The sequence below is a fragment of the Sebastes fasciatus genome, chromosome 8, assembly GCF_043250625.1.
Source record: "Sebastes fasciatus isolate fSebFas1 chromosome 8, fSebFas1.pri, whole genome shotgun sequence".
NCBI lineage: Eukaryota > Metazoa > Chordata > Actinopteri > Perciformes > Sebastidae > Sebastes > Sebastes fasciatus.
The window spans coordinates 20430537-20456435 of NC_133802.1; the positions used below are offsets into that span (position 1 = coordinate 20430537).

Sequence of the window (25899 nt, forward strand, 5' to 3'; positions counted from 1 at the left end):
ACATCTATGACCGTAGAATAAGCCTTTGCCACAGCAGGCGTTTTAACTTGTCATAGTAGGAAATCAATAACTTTAAGGACGACTCCACTCCATTCAAGTGTTGCAGTAAGCCGTGACAGTGTGACGGGGAGCCAGCGTGCACAATATCAGGATCCTGAAACCGACATCATTCATTTATTCATTTTGTCCTGTGCTTTCCCTACTGTGGCATATAAAATGTTGACTCCGAAAAAGGCTTTTTTACAAATCATATAATGGAAAAGTAAATAAAACATGGTCAGCAAGGTGACACTTACCTTTTTTGCTTGTCTTACGATGACATGATAGTGACCTACACATAATAGATTTGGTCCAACTGTACTGTTTAACAACAAACTACACACAGTCTGAAATATCAGCCTTTATACTTTAGTGTCCACACTAAATGTCTCTGTCCAGGTGACATGACATGATTTCACAAAGTGCTGTCCCAAAGTGAAATGTATTCCCAACAATTTGGGATAAAATAAAACAAGCAACAACAACAATTGTCATGAAAAAGATAATCCTCTAGTACTGTACTTGAGTAAATGTACTTAGTTACATTTCATCACTGGACATGATTGATATGTGGGTAACATTTTGATAATATAATACTCACAGGGGCCATTTTTCTACATTGATTGATATCCAAAGTACATTTTGCTAATATTTTATTTGAATAAATACAAATATTCATATAGTTGAATGATAACAGATGGACATTCTATCAGAACACAGTGAACACCTCCACAGTGAATAGACAGAAAACAGTGTATATGTACTAAACGGCGTTCAGCATGTTTTGGCAAGAAGAAAACACGGTGACTTTAAACATGAAGCTCTCAGAAGTCCACCCAGGTCATCTGATGATGTCTGAAGGGACGGTAAGTAGATGCACTTTACACAAGAATCAACAATGATTTAGTTAACTTTAATTTGCACAGTGCATCAGAGACTCCACCAACCTGTCCACATTCAAATCAAAACTGCTTTTAATGTGGGATTAATGATGTGTGTTTTATATTTTATGATGTCCTCTTTTTTATGATTATTTTATCTGTGTAGTGTCTTGAGTTTCTTGAAAAGCGCTATATAAATAAAATGTATTATTATTATTATTAATAAACATATAAAAAAGAAAGAAAAAATTAACATAAACTCTGTGAGGCTGAATCTGTGAGTTTTACACATACACACGATAAAAACTTGTCATTATATATGAACAAATTACATTACATATGATTTAAACGCAAGACTAAAGCTACATGTTCTTTTACTCAGTGACCTGAATATCTACAGATAATCTCCCTCAGATCAACAGAGAAAAACATTTTCCGATATTTAATTGTTATTTAATGCCAGAAAATAAGTTATTTAGAAAATACATCATAAAATCATGTGCATATCCAATACATTACCAGGATGAAAACAATACTCAACATTACATAAAGTGGTTATATCAACTGAAGCAGTAGTCCTATAGCATATACTTGTTTAACACAAGAAAACTTAGAGCAAGCAGCCCAAGTGAAATGATGTTCCACATGTGACAAAAATGTAAAATATGTTTCACTTGTACTTTTTTGTAACACAGAATAATAAAATACAGCAAGTAAGGAAAAGGAATAAACTATATATATCATAAAAAAAACTATCAAGGTTTAAAGTACGAATTTGTCTATAATTTTATCCATCCTATTTTGACGCTTTTAATCGCATGTTTCTTGTGTAAATTGTCTTAACGTTGTATTGTGATGGTTTTGCCCTTTTTGTGAAGCACCTTGAGATTTCACTGTATTTTAAAGTGTGCTGTATAAATTAAATTAATTATTATTATTATTATTAAAGTTGGATTTAGACCAAATGGTTCCCAGTTTTCAACATGAAAATCGAATCCAACAACGATTGTCTTACTGTTGTTGTACAGTAACATGTTATAAATCAAGATACTGAGTACATTATACAGCTAATGCTAATATTCTGAATGCAGGACATAAACACTGTTGTATTTCCACCTTTGATGTAAGAAAAGGATTTGAATATGTCTTCTGGCACCGCTTACATGTTTGTGTTTCTCCACTAGAATACAGACACCAACAGAGAAAGAGAGAACACCCTCGTCTCAGATAGACGGCCTTCCTCTGCTTACTCCGCAACCGCAAGCATCTCCGGAGCGGCCGACATGTTAGTCCAGCAGGCGATTGAGCAGGCCGTCACCAAGTGTGAGCAACAACAGGACGATGCTTCGGTCACTGATTCTTCCAGCAGGGCCAAGAAACCAGCTTGCAGGTCATTCTTCAAAAAGCTGAAGATGTTGTGCAAGAGCACCTTTCGCAAAAACAAGAGCAAGAAGATCAAATTCAGAGCTTCTTCCAAACACGACCTGAGATCCTCCCATCTGGAGCTCGCTGACGAAGAAGAGGACTTCGTAAAGACGGAGATGAGGAACCTCCCGACTCCAAACTCCTTAAGCTCATTTCATCAGGTGGATGAGGGCGCTCAGACAGAGAGTCAACCACTGGCTGAAACTGCAACAGATTGCCAGAAGGAGGCGAGAAGTTGTGTATCCAGCGACTCTCGTGACTGGGTTCTGAGGGCTGCCGCCGACAGTGAGGAAAAAGTGTCCCCTTATCTGGTGGACAGCTGCTTTCAGGCCTTACACAAAACCTCCAGTCCTACTTCCCCGGCTCAGATAATTAAAGTCTTGCCCGCTGAAGGCCAGGGAGAATATGACAACACTGAGGCTGGTAAACAGACTACAGCCAGAACAGCTTTGCCTCCAGAACCCTCAGAAGAGCATAGACATGTTATATTTTCCCATAAGGAAAATGCAGAAGCAGCAGACTGGCGACCTGTCCTAAATTCTTCCACAATGTCTACTCTAATAAGAAGATTCTTCCTGAGACTCAGTGAAGAGTATGCTATTCATATCCCCACTGAAACTCTACTTTTGAATACATTTATGACATTTGTGTGCATTATTTCTGTGTTTAACCTTTTGTATCTGTTCTTTCTTTTTTTTTAGGCAATGGAGGGAAGTAAGCGAGGGCATTTACAATGCAGATGTGAAAAAGCAGCTGACTGAAATGTGCACAGATGTGCTGAGCTTCATCTCAGAGTCTGTCATTAACACGGCCCTACAGAAGATATCCGCCACATCTGACCCCTTCGCCCTGAGTCCCTCGTCCGTGCAGAAGCTGACGGAGGGCTTCAACTACAACATCCAGAGTAGTTTGGAATGCTCCTTCAGTCAGGCCCTCCGCGATATCAACGGTGTGCACATCCCTGTTAGGGTTTCGCCTGAATTTACGGATGCCATAGCTGTAGAGGTCAGCTGTGCCCTATCAGTGGCCATACAAACCTCACTGGATGGAGGATCTGTCCCTGCCAGCTGCCAGGAGACAAAGGACAGAGCAGCCAAGAGGACATTGCCAGGAGCTATCAACACTCTGAAATCCTTCCTCACCGGACGAGGAACCGTAGTCCAGAAAAGGATTCGCAAAAACACATCTTTCGATGAGGAGACGGACGCTGGAGTTAAGAAACCCAAGAAGGAGTCCATGTGGAGGAGATGGTTCTGTGGAACGGTCAAGTCAGCGAGCACTGACTTGACATCGGTGCAACAGTCCTCTCCTTCTCCTCGAGTGACGTCCCCCTCCACCTCTTCCAGCGTCTTCCCGAATACAGACCTCTTTCCCACTCCACCGGAGTTCGAAGACCACATGGAGGTAGAGGACATAGCACCTAAGACGACCAGAGATGTTGTCTCATTAGAAAAGGAATTCCTCGAGGACCCGCCTGTTGCTGAAGCCGGGATCGATGGCAACCAATTTGAGACGAGTGCTTCTTCTTCTTCTTCTCTGTCTCAGTCCAAAGACTCCAAGAAGAAAAACGGCTTCTGCGCCTTGTTCTGCAACGTCTTCTCGAAGGTAAGGATGCATTTACATAGAAATTATTAATCAGTGAGACACTTTGACAGAATTTGACCAGATCTGGCAAGATAAGATGTCAGATGTTCAGTCACATAGAGTAATTCATACAATGAAGGATTTTCGTGATGATCTGTCTTGGTCATAAGTCAAAAGGCAGCTGAACTTGTTGTCAGTTCTTGAAGGTGTTTCATCCCTCAGCTCACAACTCGTCTCTCCTGTTTTTTTCCCATTATTTTCTTCTCTGAAAGAGATCTGAAAGAATAAGAATCCTTGTATTTCAAAGTGTGTTCTTCATTGCTCAGAAGCTTCATCAGTTGTGAAGTGATGAAGCCTCTCCAGGACCAAACAACAACTCTAGCCGTCTTCTCACTGTCGTATTTTTGTTGAACTGTATTCTTTTATTGAGCTTTTGTACTAATGTGTTTTTATCATTTCTAAAAACAGGAGGAGCAGAAGATGAATACAAGAACAAGAGTCCTCTGTGGATGCAGCTGTGGTGCCTACTACTAACCCTTTAATAAACACTATGCAATACATTTGCATCAACTAAATACTGCAGACTGTGCTGGGTTTCTATTTCCCTCTCTCTGCTGTATGAATACTTAAATATAGTGGGCGGATCAATACCAAAACATCGATACTACAGGTTTTACATCTTGTTTTGAAGGTTGATTTTAAGGTCAATAGGATCGATACCATAAAAGGGATCAGTTTCTCTCTTCTACGTTGTACCCATTTGTATTTCATCAAAGAGAATAACTATATAAGACTATATACGTTGTCGTGAACACACATTAGTGCATATACTTTTTGCTTCTCTGTTGTCATGTTGTGTGCATTCAAACTAGTTTAATCCGACACATAATTGCAGTGATGGGCTGAACAAAAGAGGAGCATCGTTTGGAGCTATTTCACAGCTGGGAGTGAAAGAGCAGCAAACTGCGTTCTAGTGCAGCAACTTTTCTTTCTTGTTTCAAAATACAGACACTCATAACAGAGTTATACTGTATGAACAAAGCCCTCTGTAAAATAGAGGAATAAATAACAAATTTAGAATGAAACAGGAAAGTTTAGTGTATGTAAGTGCTACTAAACTTATACTCTGGCTCAGAGTATGAGAAAAAAACTAATTTAGAGAAAAACGGCCTTTAAAGATATGTATTGTAAAATCTAATACATTTTGAAGACACTAGAGGTGAATAGAGTAAACAAATTAACTGATATCACCATGAAACTTCCCTAGTTGATTACTTACATTAAGACCATTTGTTTTGTATTAGAAGTTTTCTGAAATGTTATGTTTAAATATGCAAATAAGGTATTATCTAATGCTAACTTAACGTGAATTTAGGAGAACTCTCAACCGCAAATAGACAACGTGTAGTAGAATAAACACCTAAATGTGTATTTTGGATGTTTTCTTTCCCCAAGTCCAGGGGTCTGAAACCTGCGGCTCTTTAGCCTCTCTCCAGTGGCTCCCTGTGGATTTTTAAAAATGGAAATGAATAACTGTTTATTGTTTACATTTTCATTTTTATTTATCGTTGTTGTAGGTCTATGGTACGACGGAGTATTAGGGCCACATTGAGGAAAAAAAATAAATCTGAGATTTCGAGAATAAAGTCATAACATAACGAGAAAAAAGTCAAAAGTTCATGAGAAAAAAAGTTGTAATGTTATGAGAATAAAGTCATATTACAAGAATAAAGTCACGAGTTTATGAGAAAAAAAGTTGTAATATTACGAGAATAAAGTCAGAGGTTTAAGAGAAAAAAGTCGTAGTTTTATGAGAATAAAGTCAATATTATAAAGTAGTAATTTTAAGTTATTTTCTTTTTTTCTCGGAAAGTTATGACTTTTTTCTCTTAAAATTATGACTTTATTCTCGTAAAGTTATGACTTTATTCTTGCAATATTACTTTTTTTCTCATAAAGTTATGACTTTATTCTGGAATTCTCTGATTTGTTTTTCATCAATGTGGCCCTAATACTCCGTCGCACATTTGCACTTTGGCCCTCACTGCATTAGACTTATATACTATATACTTAGACTATAAGCTGTGTTACCTTCATCACAATGCTCAAATGTTTTTTGGCTCCAGAAATATTTGGAGGGGGGGGGGGGGGGGGTCTCACCTTAACAGGCTATGTAAAACAACAATCAAGCCCAGATGTTCAGTCCATTTATTTGTACAACAGAATGGGGCAGTACAGTCTTGAACTTGATAACTGATCGGCACACAGTTGTAGTATAGTGTGAGGGTTGAACACAGCACATAGTATAGCTAACAAGTAACTGATCCAGAGTCAGCCTACTTAGACATTATGTAACACATACAGTATGATATGGCCTGACAGAAGTCATGTAACGTAAATATATAGTATATGATCTTGCCTTACATGGCAACTGCTTTGCGTTCACTTGGCATTGACCAATACACAGTCAGTTTGTTACAGTTAAAGAGTGCAATATTCTAAGACTCCAACAAAAAACCAGCGTATTAAAATAGAAATTTTGCATACATGGGTAGGAGGATGGAGTTCTTTACCATAGGAAAGAGATTTTGGCAAATAAATCTTGGTTAATAATGAGTATGTTTTCCTTTTCACAAAGGAAAAGCTGTACAGCGATGGGAGGTGGTGTTGCTAGAAGTAACAGAACAGAGAATGCATTATAGATGCAACGGCGTAGAAGTTGCTTTATCTTAATTCAGTCATCATTTCTTTGCATGGGTGGAGAGACACATACATCAGTGGAGCACAACAGAAGACAAGTTTAACACTCCCTCAGCCCTGACGGACACCGACAAACATACTACAGTGCAGGAACAGAGCTATGCTGAGGATCATGCCACTGCTAAATGTTAACAACAGGTAGAAATACTGTCAATTTCATTAGCAAACGTATTAACTAAGTTGTCAGTTCAGGATTAAGCTTGGTATGACGGCTATTAATTTTCCTGTCAAAACCCAGATTTTTACTGATGCATCCAATTCCTCCATTCATGACAACAAACAAAAACTTTAACAAAATTCTTATTTTCTTATCCCAAAAAAATCAAACCCCTGATATGTGATGGTGTGCTTAATTTCTCTCATCAGCTGCCTTGTGCGGTTGTGTGTTTTTTTCCCCCCGTGTGCTGAGATCTCCACTGTGACACGATCACAGGTGTGGATCAGTTTGACTAAGGGAAAATATTGTGACACCTGAATCCTCGGAGGTCTTTTGAGTCCTTATACGGAAGATTTACGTCTTTTAATGTAGCCGTCCTGAGCACAGCCCTGCTCGCTGAACCCAACACAACTCTTTCACAACACACACCCAGAAGTAACCGCTTTCTCCAAAACCACGATTATCTCCATAATCGCAACCTTCCTTACAGCAGACGGATATCTGTGCCTAATTGTCTGCAAATCTTCAGTTATGCTTTTTTTTTGTTTCGTTTTTTTTTTTTTATTAATTCCTTGCCCCATACTGATATAGCTTTGCTTTGGTTAGTCCTTGCGCATGTATAGGCAGGTTGTTGTGGGCCCAGTGGAGCGTGAGTCTCCCCTGGTTGAGTCCCTGACCTTCCACTAGGCATTCTGCATCTCCTTGCCAATTTTGTAACTTAGGATCTTATTCCAGTCGATCTTGGTGCGTGTGACAGGCAGCTGGCGACGCAGGGCTTTGAAGGTGGTGTCAGACATGGTCTGGTAGTTCTCACTGATTGCAGTCTGAGGGGAAAAAAAACAATATAATATTTTCTAATTTCAAAATGTTTCTTTATGTTCATTTCGATAAAAGCAATCTGTCATTTTAAATATCAGTATATCTAATGTGTAGTCAATAAAATGCAGCTTACCTGGTAGTCATTTTCCGCGTTCTCAATAATGTCAACAAATTCCTTGGCTGTCTGGCTTTCATTCTGTTTCAAATACACACATATAATCATCACCTTTTTATCCTTTACTTATAGAGATGGATGACCTCCTCTTTATATAAACAGAGCTGACACAGCCAGTCTTAAACTTTGTAAGCAACACAAGGTTAAAACCACTGCTGAAAGAGTGCTTATGCATATATAAAAAAAGTACTTACAGTCACTGGTATTGATTCCTCTACCTCCTTATGGCTAACCAGCTGCACATTTCCATCTTCATAATAGTGCACCTTGAGACAGAGAAGAACTTCATTAGTAAGCTGGAGTTTTAAAAAAAAAAATATTCATCCATGACTTATTTATCTTTTATGCAGATGAGCTCACGGAATTTACTTCACCTGGATTTTCAACACCCCCACCACCTGAGCAGTGGACTGACCGATGGTAAGCTTCCACTCTGACCTACAGCGACCATTCCTGTGTGAGAGAACAGAGGAGAAGCTCTACATTACAAACAGACGGCAGCATCAGGAAGCTTAATAGAACTGAAAGACCAATTATTAAATAAAAACTAGGCTACTATACCAGAAGTTTTTGGGTTGAAACTGATGTCCTTCAATGCAGGCTATGATAGTTTGCTGACCATCAACCGTTTTCCCATATACCTGCAACACACAGATGGTACGGTTAAGGATGGGTAAAATGTATAGTCTATTTCTTAGGTGGCTATTTTGTCACTATTTTTGTGAGCGCCTTACCGTGCAGACTCCGGTGGGATAGTGCTCTTTGACGTAGGCACTCAGGGAACTATCACAGGCATCTCTCCAGCTTCTCAGGGCCGTCTCTCCTTCATATGGCTGCACGTCGCTCACCTCTTTTCTTAGGTGGTCAAAGCGGAACGCCAAACGGTTACGGGGGTCCAGGAAACGTCCCTGACCCAAGTCACCGTGCTCTGTGATCAGAACCTATCAATAAGGGAGAGGAAAGATTTTTTAAAAGTCTGGCTTTGACGTCTGCTCTTCTGGAATAAATAGGAAAGACTTGAGGATGAAACGTACCGGCTCTTCGTAGCCCTCTAGTTTGGCAGGAGTAAACTGATCCATGTTGTACTGGGCAAAGGAGCTAAACACAAATAGAATGGACACAAAGGTACATTAGGCATTCATAACATGACACCAACATGTTTTCCACTGGCCATGCTTAAATTCCTCACTGCCTAATATATAAATCACAATTTGTGGATATATCCCACACACAGTATGGAGGCTTAGGTGTTTTGAACTGTGTAAATCTGTGATGTTTGTCGTAATTGAGTGTTACTTACTGTGATGCCCCCTCCCTGAGGAGGTTGTCATTGTTGAGTAGAAGCCGCACATCTAGCAAGACAAAAAGAAACCACTGTTTATGCTCTTAAAAGACAAAAAATTATCAATATCGGAGGCAAATTATATTATATTATAATATATTATACTAAAGACAGTAGTGATATCATGCACATCTTGTCACAATCCGCTACTTCTTACCATTGAAGACCTCATTGAACTCTCCCGGGGGGGCGTGAGTCACAAAGTTGGCTGCTATGCGGACCTATGGAAGCAATTTAAATGCAAACAATTAATTCAGCTATGATGACAATATGACTTGCTGTATATAATCAGTAAAAAAAAGAGAGACATTAAACACTTATATTTTATATAATTAACATGGTTTTCACTCTTCAATAAGCAAAATAAATCTACTCAAACTTCAACATCTCTACCATCAATAAGTTGTAAAATTGTGTTACCTAGTTTGTTAGTAATTTGGCATCCAGTTGTACCCTTAGCATATTGCCATAGCTGATACTAAGATGCATTTTCAGTTTTGCAACAACAGTTTTTGGCCTCACCTATGGTGAAGCCGACTTAACATTTTGGTTTACATCTATTATGCTTAAACAAGTAATGATTAAAGCATCTCGATTACAAAATGAAAACCACTCAATTACAAAATTGCAGCAAGCATGTTTAATGAAATAAGTAACTTCAGGGAGCACAAGTGACATATTTTAATTGAAGCTTTTGTAATTCGGGAGGGAAATGAAAGAATAAACATCAATACACTGCTTTATGAATACAGAATGGACACTGCATTAGAAACAGCTTGTCTAGACTATGTGTTATGTTGCTGTAAAAAACATGCCATCATCTTGCCCTCAATTTTCCCATTGATCGCCTGACCCTTTAATCTTAAATATCTCTGTATGTTATCGGAAAAATGTCACCACCAAGGAATGAAATTAGCACCAATTTCAGGTCACCTGCCACCATGGCAGACAGGTATACCTTATATTAACAAATATTATTTTGACAAAGCAATTCTAAAGCCTAAATTAAATATATGGTAACACTTCATTTTACAGGTCCACAAATGTCATGCTAATTAGGTGATAATTAGCAAGTTACCTATTTGACATTTCTTTGGAATTACTGCCAAATTACCCCCAATATTTACCTATAAATCTATTGAAAATAACTTTACTATAAACATTATTTAATAATTATATTCCATCATTTCCCCAATAGCTGGTGATTTATTTAATTCATTTCCAGGAAAAGAATACAAAGTTAATTGATATGCTTTATTTCTATGTCTGCTGGTAAATAGATGATAATTAGCAAATAACTTCTTTGAAATGTCTTTAAAAACTCCCTGATTCACGACATCAGCTACCAGGTTACATCTGTGTAGACAATAAGTCACACAATGGTGAGATTTGTGCTGATCAGAAGTGTCTTTTATTAGTTTTGGTTTTGGAGGTAAATATTTGGGGTAATTTGGCAGTAATTCCAAAGAAATTTCAAATAGGTAATTTGCTAATTATCACCTAATTAACATGAAATTTGCGGACCTGTAAAATGAAGTGTTACCAAATACAGTCATGCATTAAGGTTACATGATATATTGCATAATTCTACAGTCTGGTACCACTGACTGACTCAGTGTTTACAGTTTTAAAGCGTTGTACCTAGATTTCAGAAGTGGCAGACAAAAAAAATGAGTGGCCAGTAGAAATGCTCAGTGAGCTGTCACAGTGAGGGAAAAGGTTGATTTCAGACCCTGGTGACCACTATTGTTTCTAGCTTTGAAACCACCCTGTTGGTGTTCAGATTATTATTATTATGGTGCACAGAAAATGTCATTCTCAGTCAGAAACACTGGAAACTCTGTCATTCATAATAATTTACTTTGACCCCCAATTGTTAATGTGTGTGTGTAACAGTAGTGCCACTGGTAGGGTGTCACTAAACTGTAGGCACCCATCTATCCTGATCTCAAGCCATGTGAGGCCAGCAGGTATTTGAGCTGCAACTGAATCTGTTTGACCCAGAAATCCAAAGCAAAGCAACCATTAGCCGCTGATGATAGCTAACAGTGCATGAGAGGAAAACGTAGCCCACACTGTAATGAGTGCACACTGGCACGGACATTGTTTATTTTACATTAATCCCAACCACTATGAAGTGAAGTTAAACCTCTATGAACTAGCAGCCTCTCATGTCGACTGTAAGCTTTAACTAGCATTGGCTAGTTAGCTAGAGGTATAGCTTTAAAAAACACTAGTTTATTAATCCCATACGTGACCACAAACTAATTCTTTACAAAGTTAATGTGTGTGAGCATTTAACACGTTTATCTCTCCCTACAAATAAGATAAAATAGCGTTAAGCAAAGAGTAAAATAGTCTTCAGACCTTCTCCTCATCTGACAGCGGCTCCTCAAAGTCCGCCATCTTGGCTCTTTGTGACCCCACCTCTACCCAGCTGACTGACAGTGGCCGTGCTGCTGGTTGGCTTTAGAGCAAATTAAGTGAATATTCGTCCGCAAAGTAATTTTAAAATATGTCTCGTAAAATAATTGTATTACTGTGCTTCGACAGAGAATAACCACACACTTAAATTAATTACTTTATAACGCAAGAGGGCGTTAAAAAGCTCTGTTAATTTATTTGTCTACTGCTTCCGGTTTGGCTCGGTGTTGCCGTGGTGACATTCCTACAAAATAAAAGCATGGGCATATGTTATTGATATGAATACATTTTTTTTTTCCTTTTTAAAATTTTATTTTCTTTGGTATTATCATTATTATTATTATTTTTTTTCTTCTAATTTTATATATATGTATGTGTGTATGTATGTATATGTGTGTATGTATGTTTATGTGTATGTGTATACACTCACCAGCCACTTTATTAGGTACAAGGTGTACCTAATAAAGTGGCCGGTGCTAGTAACGGGTGGTCTTCTGCTTCTGTAGCCCATCTGCTTCAAGGTTCGACGTGTTTTGCGTTCAGAGATGGTATTCTGCATACCTTGGTTGTAACGAATGGTTATTTGAGTTACTGTTGCCTTTCTATCATCTCGAACCACTCTGCCCATTCTCCTCTGACCTCTGACATCAACAAGGCATTTCCGTCCACACAACTGCCTCTCACTGGATATTTTCACTTTTTCGGACCATTCTCTGTAAACCCTAGAGATGGTTGTGTGTGAAAATCCCAGTAGATCAGCAGTTTTTAAAATATTCAGACCAGCCCGTCTGGCACCAACAACCATGCCACGTTCAAAGTCACTTAAATCCCCTTTCTTCCCCATTCTGATGCTCGGTTTGAACTTCAGCAAGTCGTCTTCACCACCTCTAGATGCCTAAATGCATTGAGTTACTGCCATGTGATTGGCTGATTAGCTATTTGTGTTAACAAGCAATTGAACAGGTGTGCCTAATAAAGTGGCCGGTGAGTGTATATATATATATATGTATGTGTATGTGTATATGTGTGTACGTGTATAAATGTGTATACATGTGTATGTAGGTATGTATATATATATATAATTTCCCATTTGTGACCCACCTAAAACCCACTTGGGACCTACTTAGTTGATCCAAGTGGGCGCCAGATAAGATACCCATTTTGGGTCCATACCCACTTGGTACCCAGGTACCCCCTGCACAACCCGTATGGGGCCCACATAACCATGTTGGCTGGGTCATCATTCGTTCGTAAATTTCTGTGTTTTTGGTTCATCATCCAAGGATTGTATTTTATTTTTTAAGTTGCAACAGGAAGCTGGTCTTGTGTTCATGTTCAGGTAGCTTTGTATACTGGATCAGCCTCCTCCTCCATTGTGCCTCAACTTGCCTGGCAAAACTGCTTGTCACACACCGTCCCTGTCATGAAGTCACAGGTATGATTAGACTTAATTGACTACATATTCTTTGTCTACAAACATAAATGTCATATAACGTTAGGTGTGAATGTTTAGCTGGCGTTAATTAGGCTGTTAATTAGCCAGTTTTCAAGTCAAGCTACCAAACTGACTATAAACACTGACGCCAAACATTGCTAAAAACAAACTACCTTGTTCACATGGTTGCTTTGTTTATCACGCGGAAATCGCTTGATTGGTTTGCACAGCGGATTTAGACTAATGTTTATAAACTGACCTCTGTTTTTGACAGTAAACTGCTTCAACTATATTAACTTATGCACATTAGCTTATGTCTGGCTAGCTTCCTAGCTAGGTAAATGAATAGGGTGTTGTTTAGTGATGGGAATTCCGTCTCTTTTTAGTGAACCGGTTCATTTGAGCTCAGCTCACCAAGAAGAGCCGGCTCTTTCGGCTCCCAAACGGCTCTTCGTTTTACCACTTCTCCCTTTTTATAATTCAGCCAAATTTAGCGCTGTTTTGATTTTTGATTAGTAAGTGTGCACATATCTCACTTAAGTTATTCAATATAATTATATTAAACCTTATAATTTCCAGAATATCATAATTTTACATGCTGCTTCGTTTCCGACTGTCACTCATCTTGTCTGCTATTCGCGCACCGCACTCCTCTCTCTCTCTTTCCTCCTCTCCCTCCTGCTCTGTACCTGTAGACCGTCAGCGCGCCACGCACCTCCACCCCTCCCTGCTTGATGTTATGATCCTCCTCTGTCATCACCTGGCTGGTCGCACGGACGTCATCAACACAACATTCAGTCACAGTCAGCGCATTGAGTGCCCGTGGCGCGGAGAAGATCGTCCTATCATTCTGCCTTGAATTTAGTAAAGAAAAAAAAGAAAAAACGTCTCTCGGACGGGAGCCGGCTCTTATCGTTCACTTAAAAGAGCCGGCTCTTTGAACCGGCTCGTTCGTGACAGACACATCACTACTAGCTAGGAAATGAATAGGGTGTTGTTAGCTGTTGGACAGTTTGTGTCATTGAGACGAAGTGTGAGTTATTCTGCTGCGTATCGTCAGGTGATGACCAACCCTGAGGAAATTGCCAGGACCTACAGAGAACTCAGCCGTTTCCCTTCTCTGGGCAGAGCAGATGTGGGACCTGTCGTCACCTCTCAGTATGGAGGCAAATACAGCAACATCTACACAGGTAGACTCAGTCTGTGTGCTACACTAAAAGTTATCAGATCTCTGTATGTTCATTGATATTGATGTGCATTTTGTTAACTTTTCGTCTGCAGAATGGAGTCAGCGTGATCTGGACAGGAATGAGAATGTCAAGTTTTGTCGACAGTACATTGTTTTCCACGATGACAAGTCGGTGGTCTACTCTGGAGCCTCAGGAAACTGCACTGAGATCAAAGGAGAGTATGTAAACATCTTGTGTGATTTTGTCTGGAGTGGGGTTTGAAGATGTTCTCATAGACCCTTAGCAAACTGAACAATGTCTCATCAATATGTTTTGTCCTGTCAGGGTGCTAAGCAAGGATTCCCCCTCTGGAGAAATGAAGGCTGTTGTCAGAGAGTGCTCAATCAAAGGAGAAGAGAAACAGTTTCTGGAGGTGTGTGGCTACTCAGCATTAAGTCTCTCACCCATCCTACTAAAAATTTACTTTTTTATTGCCCCCTTAAAGCAGCAGTAGGTAGAATCGGAGCAAATATGATTACATAAAGTTATTTTTTATAAAACAGTCACTATATTACAGCTAAACAGTGCACTACAAGAGTTTGTCAGTGATTGACAGCTGCCTCTGTTTGAATGAAAAGCCAATAGGAATGCTCTCTTTCTGAAATGACCTGTGATTGGCCAAAGACTCCCATCACGGGCTAGATTTTTTAAAGCCATGAGGAGGTGCACAAGTCTAGTTTTCTCTCAGAGCGCTTGAATTACAATATGCTGAAAGGTAATAATGGAATTTTTGCCCAATGGTGCCAAAAACATTCTGCCTACTGAAGCTTTAATGGTGCTCATCTGTATCTCTGCTCTGCAACATTATCCACCTTTTACCGCGTGTTTAAAAACCTCATGTGACTTTGCATTTTGAACACAAGATTTTTGACTTCTCTCCTCTCCTGACCTCTTTGTGACCCTTCAGATCTGGAGTAAAAACATAAAGATGAAGAGCATCAATCTAACAGCCTTAAAGAAGCACGGAAAAGTCTATGAAGATGGTGAGTTTTTCTGCACTTAACTCTTAACTTTTGTTAACCAATTTCTTTAAACTTTACCTTTACATGTGCCAGTCTGGGTGTTAATCACACTGTGTTTTGCATCATTAGATCAGTTTGGCTCCTTGGTCTGGTCCCACTCGGAGACCCACCTCTTGTATGTAGCAGAAAGGAAGAGACCTAAGGCTGAATCCTTCTTCCAGGTCTGTCAGCAAAACTGTATTTGAGGGTAAATCAGCACCAAATCTCTCAGGGCAAAGAGAACTGCTGCACTGAGCTATAGGTTGAAAATCAAGCATGTCGATTCTCCCTGAGGTCATTGCTGGGATTGTGTCCAATGCTACCCAGAGCATAGCAAACTGTAAGTCAATTTTGTCTATATACCCCGATGTCACAAATTTGCCTCATGGGGCTTTACAATCTGTACAGCATACGGCACCCTCTATCCTTAGACCCTCAATTCACATAAGGAAAAACCCTTTAAGTAGCGACATGGTGCATTAATTGCCATGTTGTACAGTGTTGGTAAAAGTTGCTAGCTGTTGTTCTCTGTAAGGAATTATTCAAAATTGATAAGAAAGCTTTTAATACATGCTAGATGATGCAAAATTACCTTGGCGGTGGACTACTGGCTTCAGCAGATACACACTCACTAAACCAGATCAAATCGAGCTTATCGCTCAATCATAAAAGCGTGGCAAACTGGGGCATTTTGCGAATGGTTTCACTTTGAATGCATCCCAGGTATTTTCCATCGCCGTTCAAAAGCAAAAATACCTTGACAACACTGATTGGGATGTGGCCATAAGAATAGTGAAGCAAGTTTTCTGCCCTATATGTGATTGAGTGTTGATTGACCATTTACCAAAGGTAGATAGGATTACTGTAATAACTCGTTATTCTATGTTTCCCTATGTGTTTGTAGAGTGAGTCACCAGAGTTGTCTTCTATTGTGGACGAGGAGGACACCATGCGGTCGGAGAAAAAGGAGGCTGTGAAAGTGAATGCAAATAATACTTTTGAAACGCAAAATATTTTCACTATTCAAAGGTTTAATTCAACATTTTGAGGTTACATTCCACTCTAGCTCAAGTTGTTGTGTGTTTTTGCTTTTTAATCCCTGCAGGGGGAGCAGTTTGTCTTCCACGAGGACTGGGGAGAGGCACTGGTTAGTAAGAGCTGTCCAGTGCTTTGTGTTTTGGACATCGAGGGTGACAACGTCTCTGTGTTGGAGGGGGTGCCTGAAAATATCTCACCTGGACAGGTTGGTAGAGCAGTTTGTGCAATGATGCATGTTATTTTCTGTGCACTCTTGTACCCTCTTACACCTACTGTTGCTCTCTCTCTTTGTCTTTCTGTTGCTTTCGGTGTCTCTGCAGGCATTTTGGGCTCCAGGTGACACAGGTGTGGTGTTTGCAGGCTGGTGGCATGAGCCTTTCAGACTTGGCCTCATGTACTGCCCCAACAGGAGGTGATTACTGGTCACACTGATCTCAAAGTTTAATTAAATGTCTCATAGGCTAATACTGCAACTTATTCAGGTCTCCCTTTTCTCTGTCAGGTCATCTTTGTTCTATGTGGATCTTACTGGTGGGAAATGTGGTAAGAGAATGCTTGTAATTTTTTTATTTATATTATATTTTAAAATGGGTATAGCTGTTATTACTACAGATGTTTATGTGTATTGCATTTGTTTTGTCCCTCAGAGCAGCTAACGTCAGGCACCACTGCAGTGTGCTCCCCCCGGCTGAGTCCAGACCATTGTCGGATCGTCTACCTGGAATGTGCCGTCTACGGACCACACATGCAGTGCAGCAAGCTCTGTATGGTAAGACAGAATGGAGCCTCTCAAAAAATACCTTTATGACTTAATGATATATACATTTGTTTTCATATGCTTTTCCTCTGTGCTTGGATATTCATTTTTGTAGTATGACTGGTATACTAAGAAGACCTCGGTGGTGGTGGATGTGGTGAAGAGACCTGGAGAGGGTAAAGAATACTTTGTTAATCACATGATTGCACCTTTTCTTCATTATATATCAAACTTGGTTGTGTCTGTGTCTCCCGGTGTGGCTTTGCAGATGGCTTCACGGGTATCTACAGCTCTCGGTTGTCCCCTCAGTGCTGGTCAGCTGATAGTCAGCGTGTCATTGTTGCTTGCCCCCAGCGCAGCCGCAAGGTACAGTCAACTCCTGGGAAATGTCTCGTTATTGTGATACAAATTAGACAATACGTTTTTTCCTGATAAATGTATATTTTTCCACATGAAAAAAATATTTAGACTGAGAAAATTGTAATTATTCTTTACCTGAAAAAAGTTTTTGTTTGTCTTGTAGGATCTGTTGATGGTGGATACGAGCACAGGGAGCGTCACCTCTATGACTTCAAGTGAGACACATTTATCAGCCTTGGCGTTACTCATGCTCAGGTCTAGACAGTCTTGTTTACTGATGTTTGGTGTTGACAGGCTCTTATAGGGGATTTGCTTGAAGATGTTTATTTCAAAGTGTGTCTTATGTTTTGTCTGTAGAGTCTGATGTTGGTAACTGGTGTCTGCTGAACATACAAAGAGATTTGATGGTGGTCAGCTGCTCCTCTCCAAACTGCCCTCCAAGTCTGGTAGGATCAGTGGTTTTTATTTGAATGTTCACATTTTGATATGTAGTATGTACTAAATATGCTATTGCAATGCACATTTCATTTTTTGGATGGGGTTGGGGGGCCTTTATTAGTCAAAACTTATGTCTGTGTCACCTATTGCAATGTCATTTCTATGTCCAGAGGGTGGGTTTCCTTCCGCCCAGGGATTCTCCGGAGGAAGTGGTCTGGGTTACTTTGGAAGAGTCTCAGACGTTACCAGAAATTGATTGGCAGATCTTGACTTTCACCCCTCCACCAGAGGAAGACAACAGTCAATACCGTAAGGAACATTTTCGGGATGCAGTTTTGTCCACTCTCTATTTTGTTTCACATACATGAATGGTACAGAATAGGTAATAAACACCTATATATATATATATATATATATATATATATATATAGATATATATATATATATCTATATATATATATATATATATATATCTATATATATATAGATATAGATATATATATATATATCTATATCTATATATATATATATATAGATATATATATATATATATATATATATATATATATATAGATATATATATATATATCTATATATATATATATATAGATATATATATATATACACACACTGCACTCTAGAGAGCTGAATCAACACCTTTCTGATAGAGTAAACAAAACGGGAAGATTATGAAGTCTTAAAGATATGATTTATTACAAAGTTATCATATTGGATTACATTAGCTTGGACCATAGACTGAAAGCTGTAAAATGAAAACACGGACAACACTCAGATCGAACAACGCCGTGGTAGCGACCTGTCAATCACAATGTAGCCACGCCCTAAAGCATCCCCTGCTTTATGGTCTATTTGACTCTAAATGGGACCATAATTTACTAAATGAACATCATGCTGTATTGAAACCAGTGATTGAGACCATAAACTCATGTTTACAATGTTTACTGAGGTAATAAATCAAGTGAGAAGTAGGCTCATTTTCTCATTGACTTCTATACAATCAGACTTCTTGTTGCAACCAGAGGAGTCGCCCCCTGCTGGCTATTAGAAAGAATGAAACTGGTAATGAGGTGCAGTATATATAATATTTGGGGCTATATGTATAGTTAACAGCAGCCTAGCTTGTATAGAATAAATATAAGCTACATTTAATAACTGCTGGGTTTAACAGATTTATCAACAGATTTGTACAAATTGATAATACATGAGATAGTAATTATCATGATAAAATAGCAGGCAGCTCTGTTTACAGGAGATGGAGTAAAGGAGTTTTCAGGAGGAAGGTCCTGAGGTGACTGGTTTGTTTTAAGTCAGAAAGAATAGTTGTTTATGGAGGGTTGAAAAGATGTAGCTGTCTGTGGGAGATGTGAAGAACAGCCCTGTGTAATATTAATAGGACTAACTCATTTTTCTATATTCCAGCTGGTCTTGATTTTGAAGCTCTGCTGATCAAACCAAAGGAGGTTAAAGATGGAGTGAAGCTGCCTCTTATTGTCACTCCTCATGGTTGGTTGATTACTCTCATTATGGTTCTGTTGTCATTATGTGTTTTGTAATGCAAACAAAATGAACACTTAGACAGATTGACATAATTATGTGATGTACATTATCAACTTAATGTAGTATCCCAAACAACTTAAATTAATATTAGGAATCCTATAGACATTTGAAGTGCTGTTGTTAATCTATTTGATTAATTCATTCTAACGTTATTGAATATGTGGATTTGTGTTGGGATTCGTTTCTGTTCAGTCCAGAGCTACTGCTACAGATAACATTGGCAACGGCGGTTGCCATGACGATAGTGCCCTTAGTGGCAAATTGTCTAACCATACTCTCAAACTCAAGATTGGTCTTTAATAACAGTCCTGAGATGTTTCACATATTTTAATTCTACATGCAGTATTATCTGTGGCATTAACACCTCACAGGACTGAGCACATACAGACACAGGTAGCTTTTGATACTGTATTTTACATTAACTTGTTTCTTTCACTCAGGCGGTCCTCACTCAGTGATTGTAGCTGACTGGCTCCTCTCCTCGTCTGTGCTGTGCAGGATGGGCTTTGCTGTATTACTGGGTATGTTCATATGTTTGTGTGAAGTGCTTCTATGTGTGACACCTGCTCAGAGGCTGATCATCCATTGATAGGATCAAGGTTATTCTAGTAAACTGAAACTAAAATGAAAATAAGCATTGAAACATATTATTAGTGAACTGAAACAAAGTAAAAAAGAAAAACTAAACTGAAACGATATTTCCTTGGTAAAAAATAAATAAAATTAAAATATAAATGAACGTAAATTAATTTCAGTTATAGCTTTTTAGCTATAATAAATCACTGCTTAAAAAAGGAGACAGCATGAATTCAACTCGTGAGACATTGAAATACAGAAACTAAACAGACTTTCCAGGAGATGGCGCTATGCCGCAGTTGCTTCACTAAAGTAGCGTGAAGATTAAACATTATGGCCATTCCTACTCAGTTCTCCAATCATCTATTTTGTACTTCTGAGACTTTATAGCTGACCCTAAACAAAACAAATTAAGACTGCTGTAAAACTAAATATATAAAAACTAAACCTTTCTGAAAAACCAAACTAAAACCAGCAAATGCACTCTGAAAACAAACTAAAACTAAACTAAAATGAAATTGAAAATTCAAAACTATAATAACCCTGGATAGGATATGTACCGGACGAGCAAAGTTCACATGTTGTCTCAGAAGACAAGATATGCATGAGTTGGTTACTGGAGTATTTATTATACATTTCCTTAGCCACTTCAAGATGCTTTGCATACTTTTTTCCTATCTTGTGAACATTTAAAGAGCTCTTATGTACTTCACAGGCATAACCAATCATAACTTGGTGTTGCCTGGTACATTTATCAGAGAGAAATGACTTTCAGTGCAAAACTATTCTAGCTAATGGACTTTCGATGACTTGGAGTGTGTCTGCTTGAAACTTTTAGCCTAGTTGTCATGAATTGTGAGGCCATACTTGCTCTTCTATGGTCTGTAGTATGTGCAATTTCATCTGTGCTATTCAACTGTGGAGCCTGAGTTAATTGAAAAAACACTTTATTTATTACCAGCAGTTTTCATTTTTTGTTGTCATATGTTCTTTAGGTTTGTTTAATTGAGGAAGTTGTAGCAGCTCGGCATATCCAGATGTCTGTTGAACCATGCTAAAAGTGGTAGTCAATGAGGCCACGAAAGGCATGACTGGTTCACTTTTCTTTCTAGGTGTTTCACCACCTGGTCTCAAGCTCACTTTGATCTTTTCTAGGGCACAGTCAGATTCAAAGAAATTGTGTTAATTATGTGTAAGAATACTTCATAATATCTAGCAGTGATACATAGATGGTAATGTGTTTTTCTTTCTCTCTTTTAGTGAACTATCGTGGCTCTCTTGGGTACGGCCAGGACAGTATCTACTCATTACTTGGCAATGTTGGCAGCCAGGACGTCAAAGATGTTCAAGTAAGAATAAAACAAATATAACATTGACAGAGCAATAAATGCTGTTTAAAATCAATTTTTTTCATGTCATGAAATTGATCATCTATAAAGTATGGCTGTCAATCGATTAAAATACTTAATTGCAATTAATCGCATGATTGTCCATAGTTAATCATGATTAATCACACATTTTGTATCTGTTCAAAATGTACCTTAAAGGGAGATTTGTCAAGTATTTAATACTCTTATCAACATGGGAGTGGGCAAATATGTTTGATTTATGCAAATGTATGTATGTATATATTTATTATTGGAAATCAATTAACAACACAAAACAATGACAAATATTGTCCAGAAACCCTCACAGGTACTGCATCTAGCATAAAAAATATGATCAAATCATAACATGGCAAACTCAAGCACAACAGGCAACAACAGCTGTCAGTGTGTCAGTGTGCTGACTTGACTATGACTTGCCCCAAACTGCATGTGATTATCATAAAGTGGGCATGTCTGTAAAGGGGAGACTCGTGGGTACCCATAGAACCCATTTTCATTCACGTCTTGAGGTCAGAGTCAGGGGACCCCTTTTGAAAATGGCCATGACCGTTTTTCCTCGCCAAAATTTAGTGCAAGTTTGGAGCATTATTTAGCCTCATTTGCGACGAGCTAGTATGACATGGTTGGTAACAATGAATTCCTTATGTTTGTAGTTTCATATGATGCCAGTATCTTCACTCTAGCTTTAAAATTGAGCCCGGTACAACCTCCGGAAGATCGTGTGTGTTAATGCGTTAAAGAAATTAGTGGCGTTAAAACGAATTTGCTTTATTGCTTTTGCTCTTACTGGTAACGATGACTTCTAGTGTTGCTTCATGGTGATATCTTTGTTTATACTCTTGATTGGTTTCTATGTTTAGTTGAGGTTAGTTGCCATAGTTTCTGTCAGTCATGGCTCATAACAGCAATAGTTTTATTAGTTTTATTTATTACTTTTCTCTCCTCCAACTTCAGATTTTCCTTGCGTCTTCCTTTCCTCTCCACCACACATATTCTCACACAGTTTTCCCATGTTTTTCTTCCTACCAGTTTGCAGTTGAAAGTGTTCTGAAAGGTGACCAGTTCGACACGCAGAAGGTAGCACTCTCTGGGGGCTCCCACGGTGGTTTCCTGGCCTGCCATCTGATCGGCCAGTACCCAGGGTTCTACAAGGCCTGTGTGGCTCGCAACCCCGTCACCAATTTTGCCTCTATGATTGGCAGCACAGACATCCCAGACTGGTACATCTTGAAATGAACATCGCGCCCACATGTGTTTACTCATATTGTGACTGTGCCAGTCGTGCACGACCTCTCATCTCTATTGTTTTGTATCCCTGACATTCCACTCTGACAGCTGTGAGTGGGATAAAGGGCAAGCATCTGCCTTGCTGTCAGGGAAGGAAGTGTTCAATGATGCACACAAACTCTGCAGGAACAAAAGACCTCAAAGCCATTCAGTGATTTTTTTTTTTTCTTCCTGTTTTTTGCAGGTGCATGGTTGAGGCCGGCTTCGACTACAGCACAGACTGCCTACCTGACCCTGCTGTTTGGGAACAGATGCTGAACAAGTCCCCCATTAAGCATGTTGCAAAGGTATGAGTATTTCTGTGTATGTCTCTTGATTGTGTGCATGTGGCTCCATTGTTGTAGTAACCCAAGATGATCTCTCATCTAGGTGAAGACACCAGTATTGCTTACTTTGGGGGAAGATGACAAGCGTGTACCCAACAAGCAAGGACTTGAATATTACAGAGCTCTGAAAGCAAAGCAGGTCCCAGTCCGGTAAGCAACACATTTTGTTGGTTAAATCCGATTTGCACTGCAAAACAGGGCTCTTATTGTTCATTCTCTAATGCTCTGATGTGTGTCGTTTAGGTTGCTGTGGTACTCAGGGAACAATCACTCTCTCTCCAAGGTTGACGCCGAGTCTGATGGCTTCATGAACATCGCTCTGTGGATGATTCAGCACGTGTGTCAGTGAGGGGTAAATATCAGATAAATACACGGTGGTGTGCCAATGCTGTTGTTGCTGCCAGGAAAAGAGAGCAGGACACTACCGTGTGTAAGAGATGCTCCTGATCTCAGGACAGTGTGAGGTCCAATCCAAAGCCAAAGCATTGAAAGTGCTCTCCAAACCCGAACACACTTTGTATAACTCTCCTTTACATGTAATCTATCTGTGACTGTGGTGATTGCCACAATTACTTCCAATAAGTGGATAGGGAAATTATATATTTTAACACAGCACTTGAATAAAAGCGGGTTTGATGCAGCTTTGATTAACCAGAAACACATTTTTATTTGATAGTTTTTCTTTCGCAGTCTCTGCATTCACGCAAAAAATAAAGGGCTTTCCAATGTGTTAGTTGTGTTTGAGGTAATATTAGCAAATGAAAATAATTTCATGATCAATCTCTTCTCTGCTCACTGTTATGGTTTGCTTAAAAAAACAACAACTCTTGATTCCATGACATCATGATACAGTGCACTTAATAAAATGATTGTAAAAATACTACCAGTGTGGGATGAATCCAGTGATGTAATGTAACTAAGTACATTTAGTCAAGTACTGTACTTAAGTACAATTTTGAGGTGCTTTACTTGAGTATTTCCATTTTCTGCTACTTCATACTTCTACTCCATTAAAACTCAAAGGGAAATATTGTACTTTTTACTGCACTATGTTTATCTGACAGCTTTAGTTATTTTCCAGCTTTATATTTTGTATTAATAATCTGAATCAGCTAATAAATTATGATATATTATTATAGATTAAGCTGCCCAGCAGTTAAGTATTTAGAATGTGCTGCACCATAACCAGCTGTAATATTGTGATGTATACAGTAATACAGCATTAATTATAATCCAATAAAATAATATATAATATTCTGACATGGGTCATTCTGCATAATAAATACTTTTACTTTTGATATTTTAAGTATATTTAGATTTAGGATAATAGTTTTGTACTTTTACTCAAGTAAGATTTTGAATGCAGGATTTTTACTTGAACAGAGTATTTTTACACTGTGGTATTACTAATGTGTAATTGGATACGTAGCATTTGTTCAGATTGAGAAGGATTTTTGAAACAGGTGATGAAGAGGTAATATTACTTCCTTATACCCATTATAGAGAATTAGAGAAGTCCTCCAACTTTGTCCACCAAAGATGAAAAAGACTCTTCTCTCTCGGTCCTTTATTTTGTCTGTTTCTACAGTCAGAAAACGTAAGCATTGAGTAATTTTAACTCTTCAAAGTGGTTTTTAAATCTGTTGAGGCGATATCTGTATCTGATGCTCTACAGAAATTTGACTCAGGTCACATGATTTGCATCGCGCTGTCGTGTGTATAATATGACCACAGGCTTTCACTTCTGCATATATGAATCAAGTTTCACGTCACTGCAGAACCTTTTTTTAAATCTTCGCTTTCCCCACCTGGATCAAAGTCTGCTTCATCTGGCTCCCGATGTGAATGTCAAGATACAGGCTATACCCGTCATGGTAAGTAATATAACATTTTATTCTGCAATGAAAAAATGCACTGCAATTGACTGTAAGAAAATGATGCATCTACTCTACTTTTACATTATATGGACAGAAACGGATGATTGGAAAGGCTTGAAAAAAAACAGTAATTTCTTCAACAGCTGTTTATTGAAAATGCCATTAGCAGTAGTAAGAGGAGGCAGAGGAACAGGATTTTTTTTCACAGATTATCTCATGTACTACTGATAGAAATAATTGATTTAATAATATTTGCTCATAGTTACAGATTGCAGGTTTACCAGTAGGGTGTTAAGGGTGATATTGAATGGAAATTTACTGAATATGCTTTTTGTAAAATTAAATTGTCTGCTACATTGACAAAACAACTGATATTGAGTTTCTTTTTTTCAGGCTATGTTGAACAATCTCCTCATCCTTTGTCAGCTTCTTCCATTAGTGAGCACCATAAATATCGTCTTCTTCCCATGTGACACTGATGTGAATACCACCACAGTAGACTGCCATGACAGACCACTCAGACGTGTCCCCTTCATCAAGTCTACCACTGTAGTGTCGCTCAATTTAGGTCGGACCAGAATACGGCAAGTGGGGCAGCATGCTTTGTCAGGTGTCCCAAACCTTCACACTCTGAAAATAATGGGGAATTGTCAGCCGGGTCGCCTTAGAGCTGTGGAGGACCACTCTTGCAAAATGGTGATCCACTATTATGCATTCAAGAGCCTGTTGAAGCTTCAATTTTTGAATCTGTCGGGAAACAGCCTCACCTCTATTCCCTGGTTACCTGAAAGCCTGTGGGTTCTTGACCTACAGAAAAATCGCATCTTCAACATTGTCCACCCTTTATACACTCCACATCTCCGAGAGCTCTTCCTCAACAAGAACTGCTTCTATGCAAACCCTTGCAACCAGTCCTTTACCATCAGCGAGAGGGTTTTCAGAGAGCTCCCTGAACTCACAAATCTTACCTTAGGGTATAATAACTTCACAGCTATCCCTAAGG

The 25899-nt window shown here is 38.8% G+C and overlaps 4 protein-coding genes across 4 annotated transcripts in view; 3 read left to right on the forward strand and 1 right to left on the reverse strand.

The window, feature by feature from the left end:
- Nucleotides 1–745: 745 nt before the first annotated feature.
- LOC141771954 (uncharacterized) lies at nucleotides 746–4504 on the forward strand. Its single transcript, XM_074642503.1, has 4 exons — nucleotides 746–905; nucleotides 2105–2937; nucleotides 3047–3950; nucleotides 4398–4504. The coding sequence occupies exons 1-4, from the start codon at nucleotides 819–821 to the stop codon at nucleotides 4461–4463; spliced, it is 1890 nt and encodes a 629-aa protein (XP_074498604.1). The 5' UTR covers nucleotides 746–818; the 3' UTR covers nucleotides 4464–4504.
- Nucleotides 4505–6123: 1619 nt separating this feature from the next.
- On the reverse strand, nucleotides 6124–11703 carry capza1b (capping actin protein of muscle Z-line subunit alpha 1b). Its single transcript, XM_074644200.1, has 10 exons — nucleotides 11550–11703; nucleotides 9340–9403; nucleotides 9141–9192; nucleotides 8875–8938; nucleotides 8575–8781; nucleotides 8402–8481; nucleotides 8215–8293; nucleotides 8035–8106; nucleotides 7799–7861; nucleotides 6124–7670 (listed from the first exon to the last, which is right to left on the reverse strand). The coding sequence occupies exons 1-10, from the start codon at nucleotides 11586–11588 to the stop codon at nucleotides 7530–7532; spliced, it is 861 nt and encodes a 286-aa protein (XP_074500301.1). The 5' UTR covers nucleotides 11589–11703; the 3' UTR covers nucleotides 6124–7529.
- A 1197-nt stretch (nucleotides 11704–12900) lies between these two features.
- On the forward strand, nucleotides 12901–23899 carry LOC141772790 (acylamino-acid-releasing enzyme-like). Its single transcript, XM_074644198.1, has 23 exons — nucleotides 12901–13041; nucleotides 14102–14231; nucleotides 14323–14449; nucleotides 14556–14643; nucleotides 15178–15253; nucleotides 15362–15453; nucleotides 16176–16250; nucleotides 16377–16514; nucleotides 16630–16721; nucleotides 16812–16852; nucleotides 16957–17078; nucleotides 17182–17242; nucleotides 17335–17432; nucleotides 17590–17641; nucleotides 17784–17872; nucleotides 18035–18173; nucleotides 19305–19388; nucleotides 19883–19963; nucleotides 21279–21367; nucleotides 22436–22626; nucleotides 22878–22980; nucleotides 23063–23169; nucleotides 23263–23899. Exons 1-23 carry the CDS (start codon nucleotides 13030–13032, stop codon nucleotides 23366–23368), a joined length of 2193 nt encoding a protein of 730 aa, XP_074500299.1. The 5' UTR covers nucleotides 12901–13029; the 3' UTR covers nucleotides 23369–23899.
- A 758-nt stretch (nucleotides 23900–24657) lies between these two features.
- tlr9 (toll-like receptor 9) overlaps nucleotides 24658–25899 on the forward strand; it is a 5058-nt gene continuing 3816 nt past the window's right edge. Inside the window, 2 exon segments of the mRNA XM_074644201.1 lie at nucleotides 24658–24893; nucleotides 25290–25892. Of these exon segments, the coding sequence (XP_074500302.1) occupies nucleotides 24744–24893; nucleotides 25290–25892 (753 nt within the window). The 5' untranslated portion in view covers nucleotides 24658–24743.

Excerpts from the sequence above, each read along its gene's own strand:
- LOC141771954 (XM_074642503.1), top strand. The coding sequence starts at position 819 with ATGTTTTGGCAAGAAGAAAACACGGTGACTTTAAACATGAAGCTCTCA. Across the intron at positions 2,938-3,046 it reads TTCCTGAGACTCAGTGAAGA|GCAATGGAGGGAAGTAAGCG; the intron begins GTATGCTATTCA and ends CTTTTTTTTTAG. Across the intron at positions 3,951-4,397 it reads TCTGCAACGTCTTCTCGAAG|GAGGAGCAGAAGATGAATAC; the intron begins GTAAGGATGCAT and ends TTCTAAAAACAG.
- capza1b (XM_074644200.1), bottom strand. The coding sequence starts at position 11,588 with ATGGCGGACTTTGAGGAGCCGCTGTCAGATGAGGAGAAG. Across the intron at positions 8,107-8,214 it reads TGGGGGTGTTGAAAATCCAG|GTGCACTATTATGAAGATGG; the intron begins GTGAAGTAAATT and ends CTCTGTCTCAAG. Across the intron at positions 7,862-8,034 it reads AGGAATCAATACCAGTGACT|AATGAAAGCCAGACAGCCAA; the intron begins GTAAGTACTTTT and ends TATTTGAAACAG.
- LOC141772790 (XM_074644198.1), top strand. Across the intron at positions 17,079-17,181 it reads AGTGCAGCAAGCTCTGTATG|TATGACTGGTATACTAAGAA; the intron begins GTAAGACAGAAT and ends TCATTTTTGTAG. Across the intron at positions 17,642-17,783 it reads CGTCACCTCTATGACTTCAA|AGTCTGATGTTGGTAACTGG; the intron begins GTGAGACACATT and ends TTTTGTCTGTAG.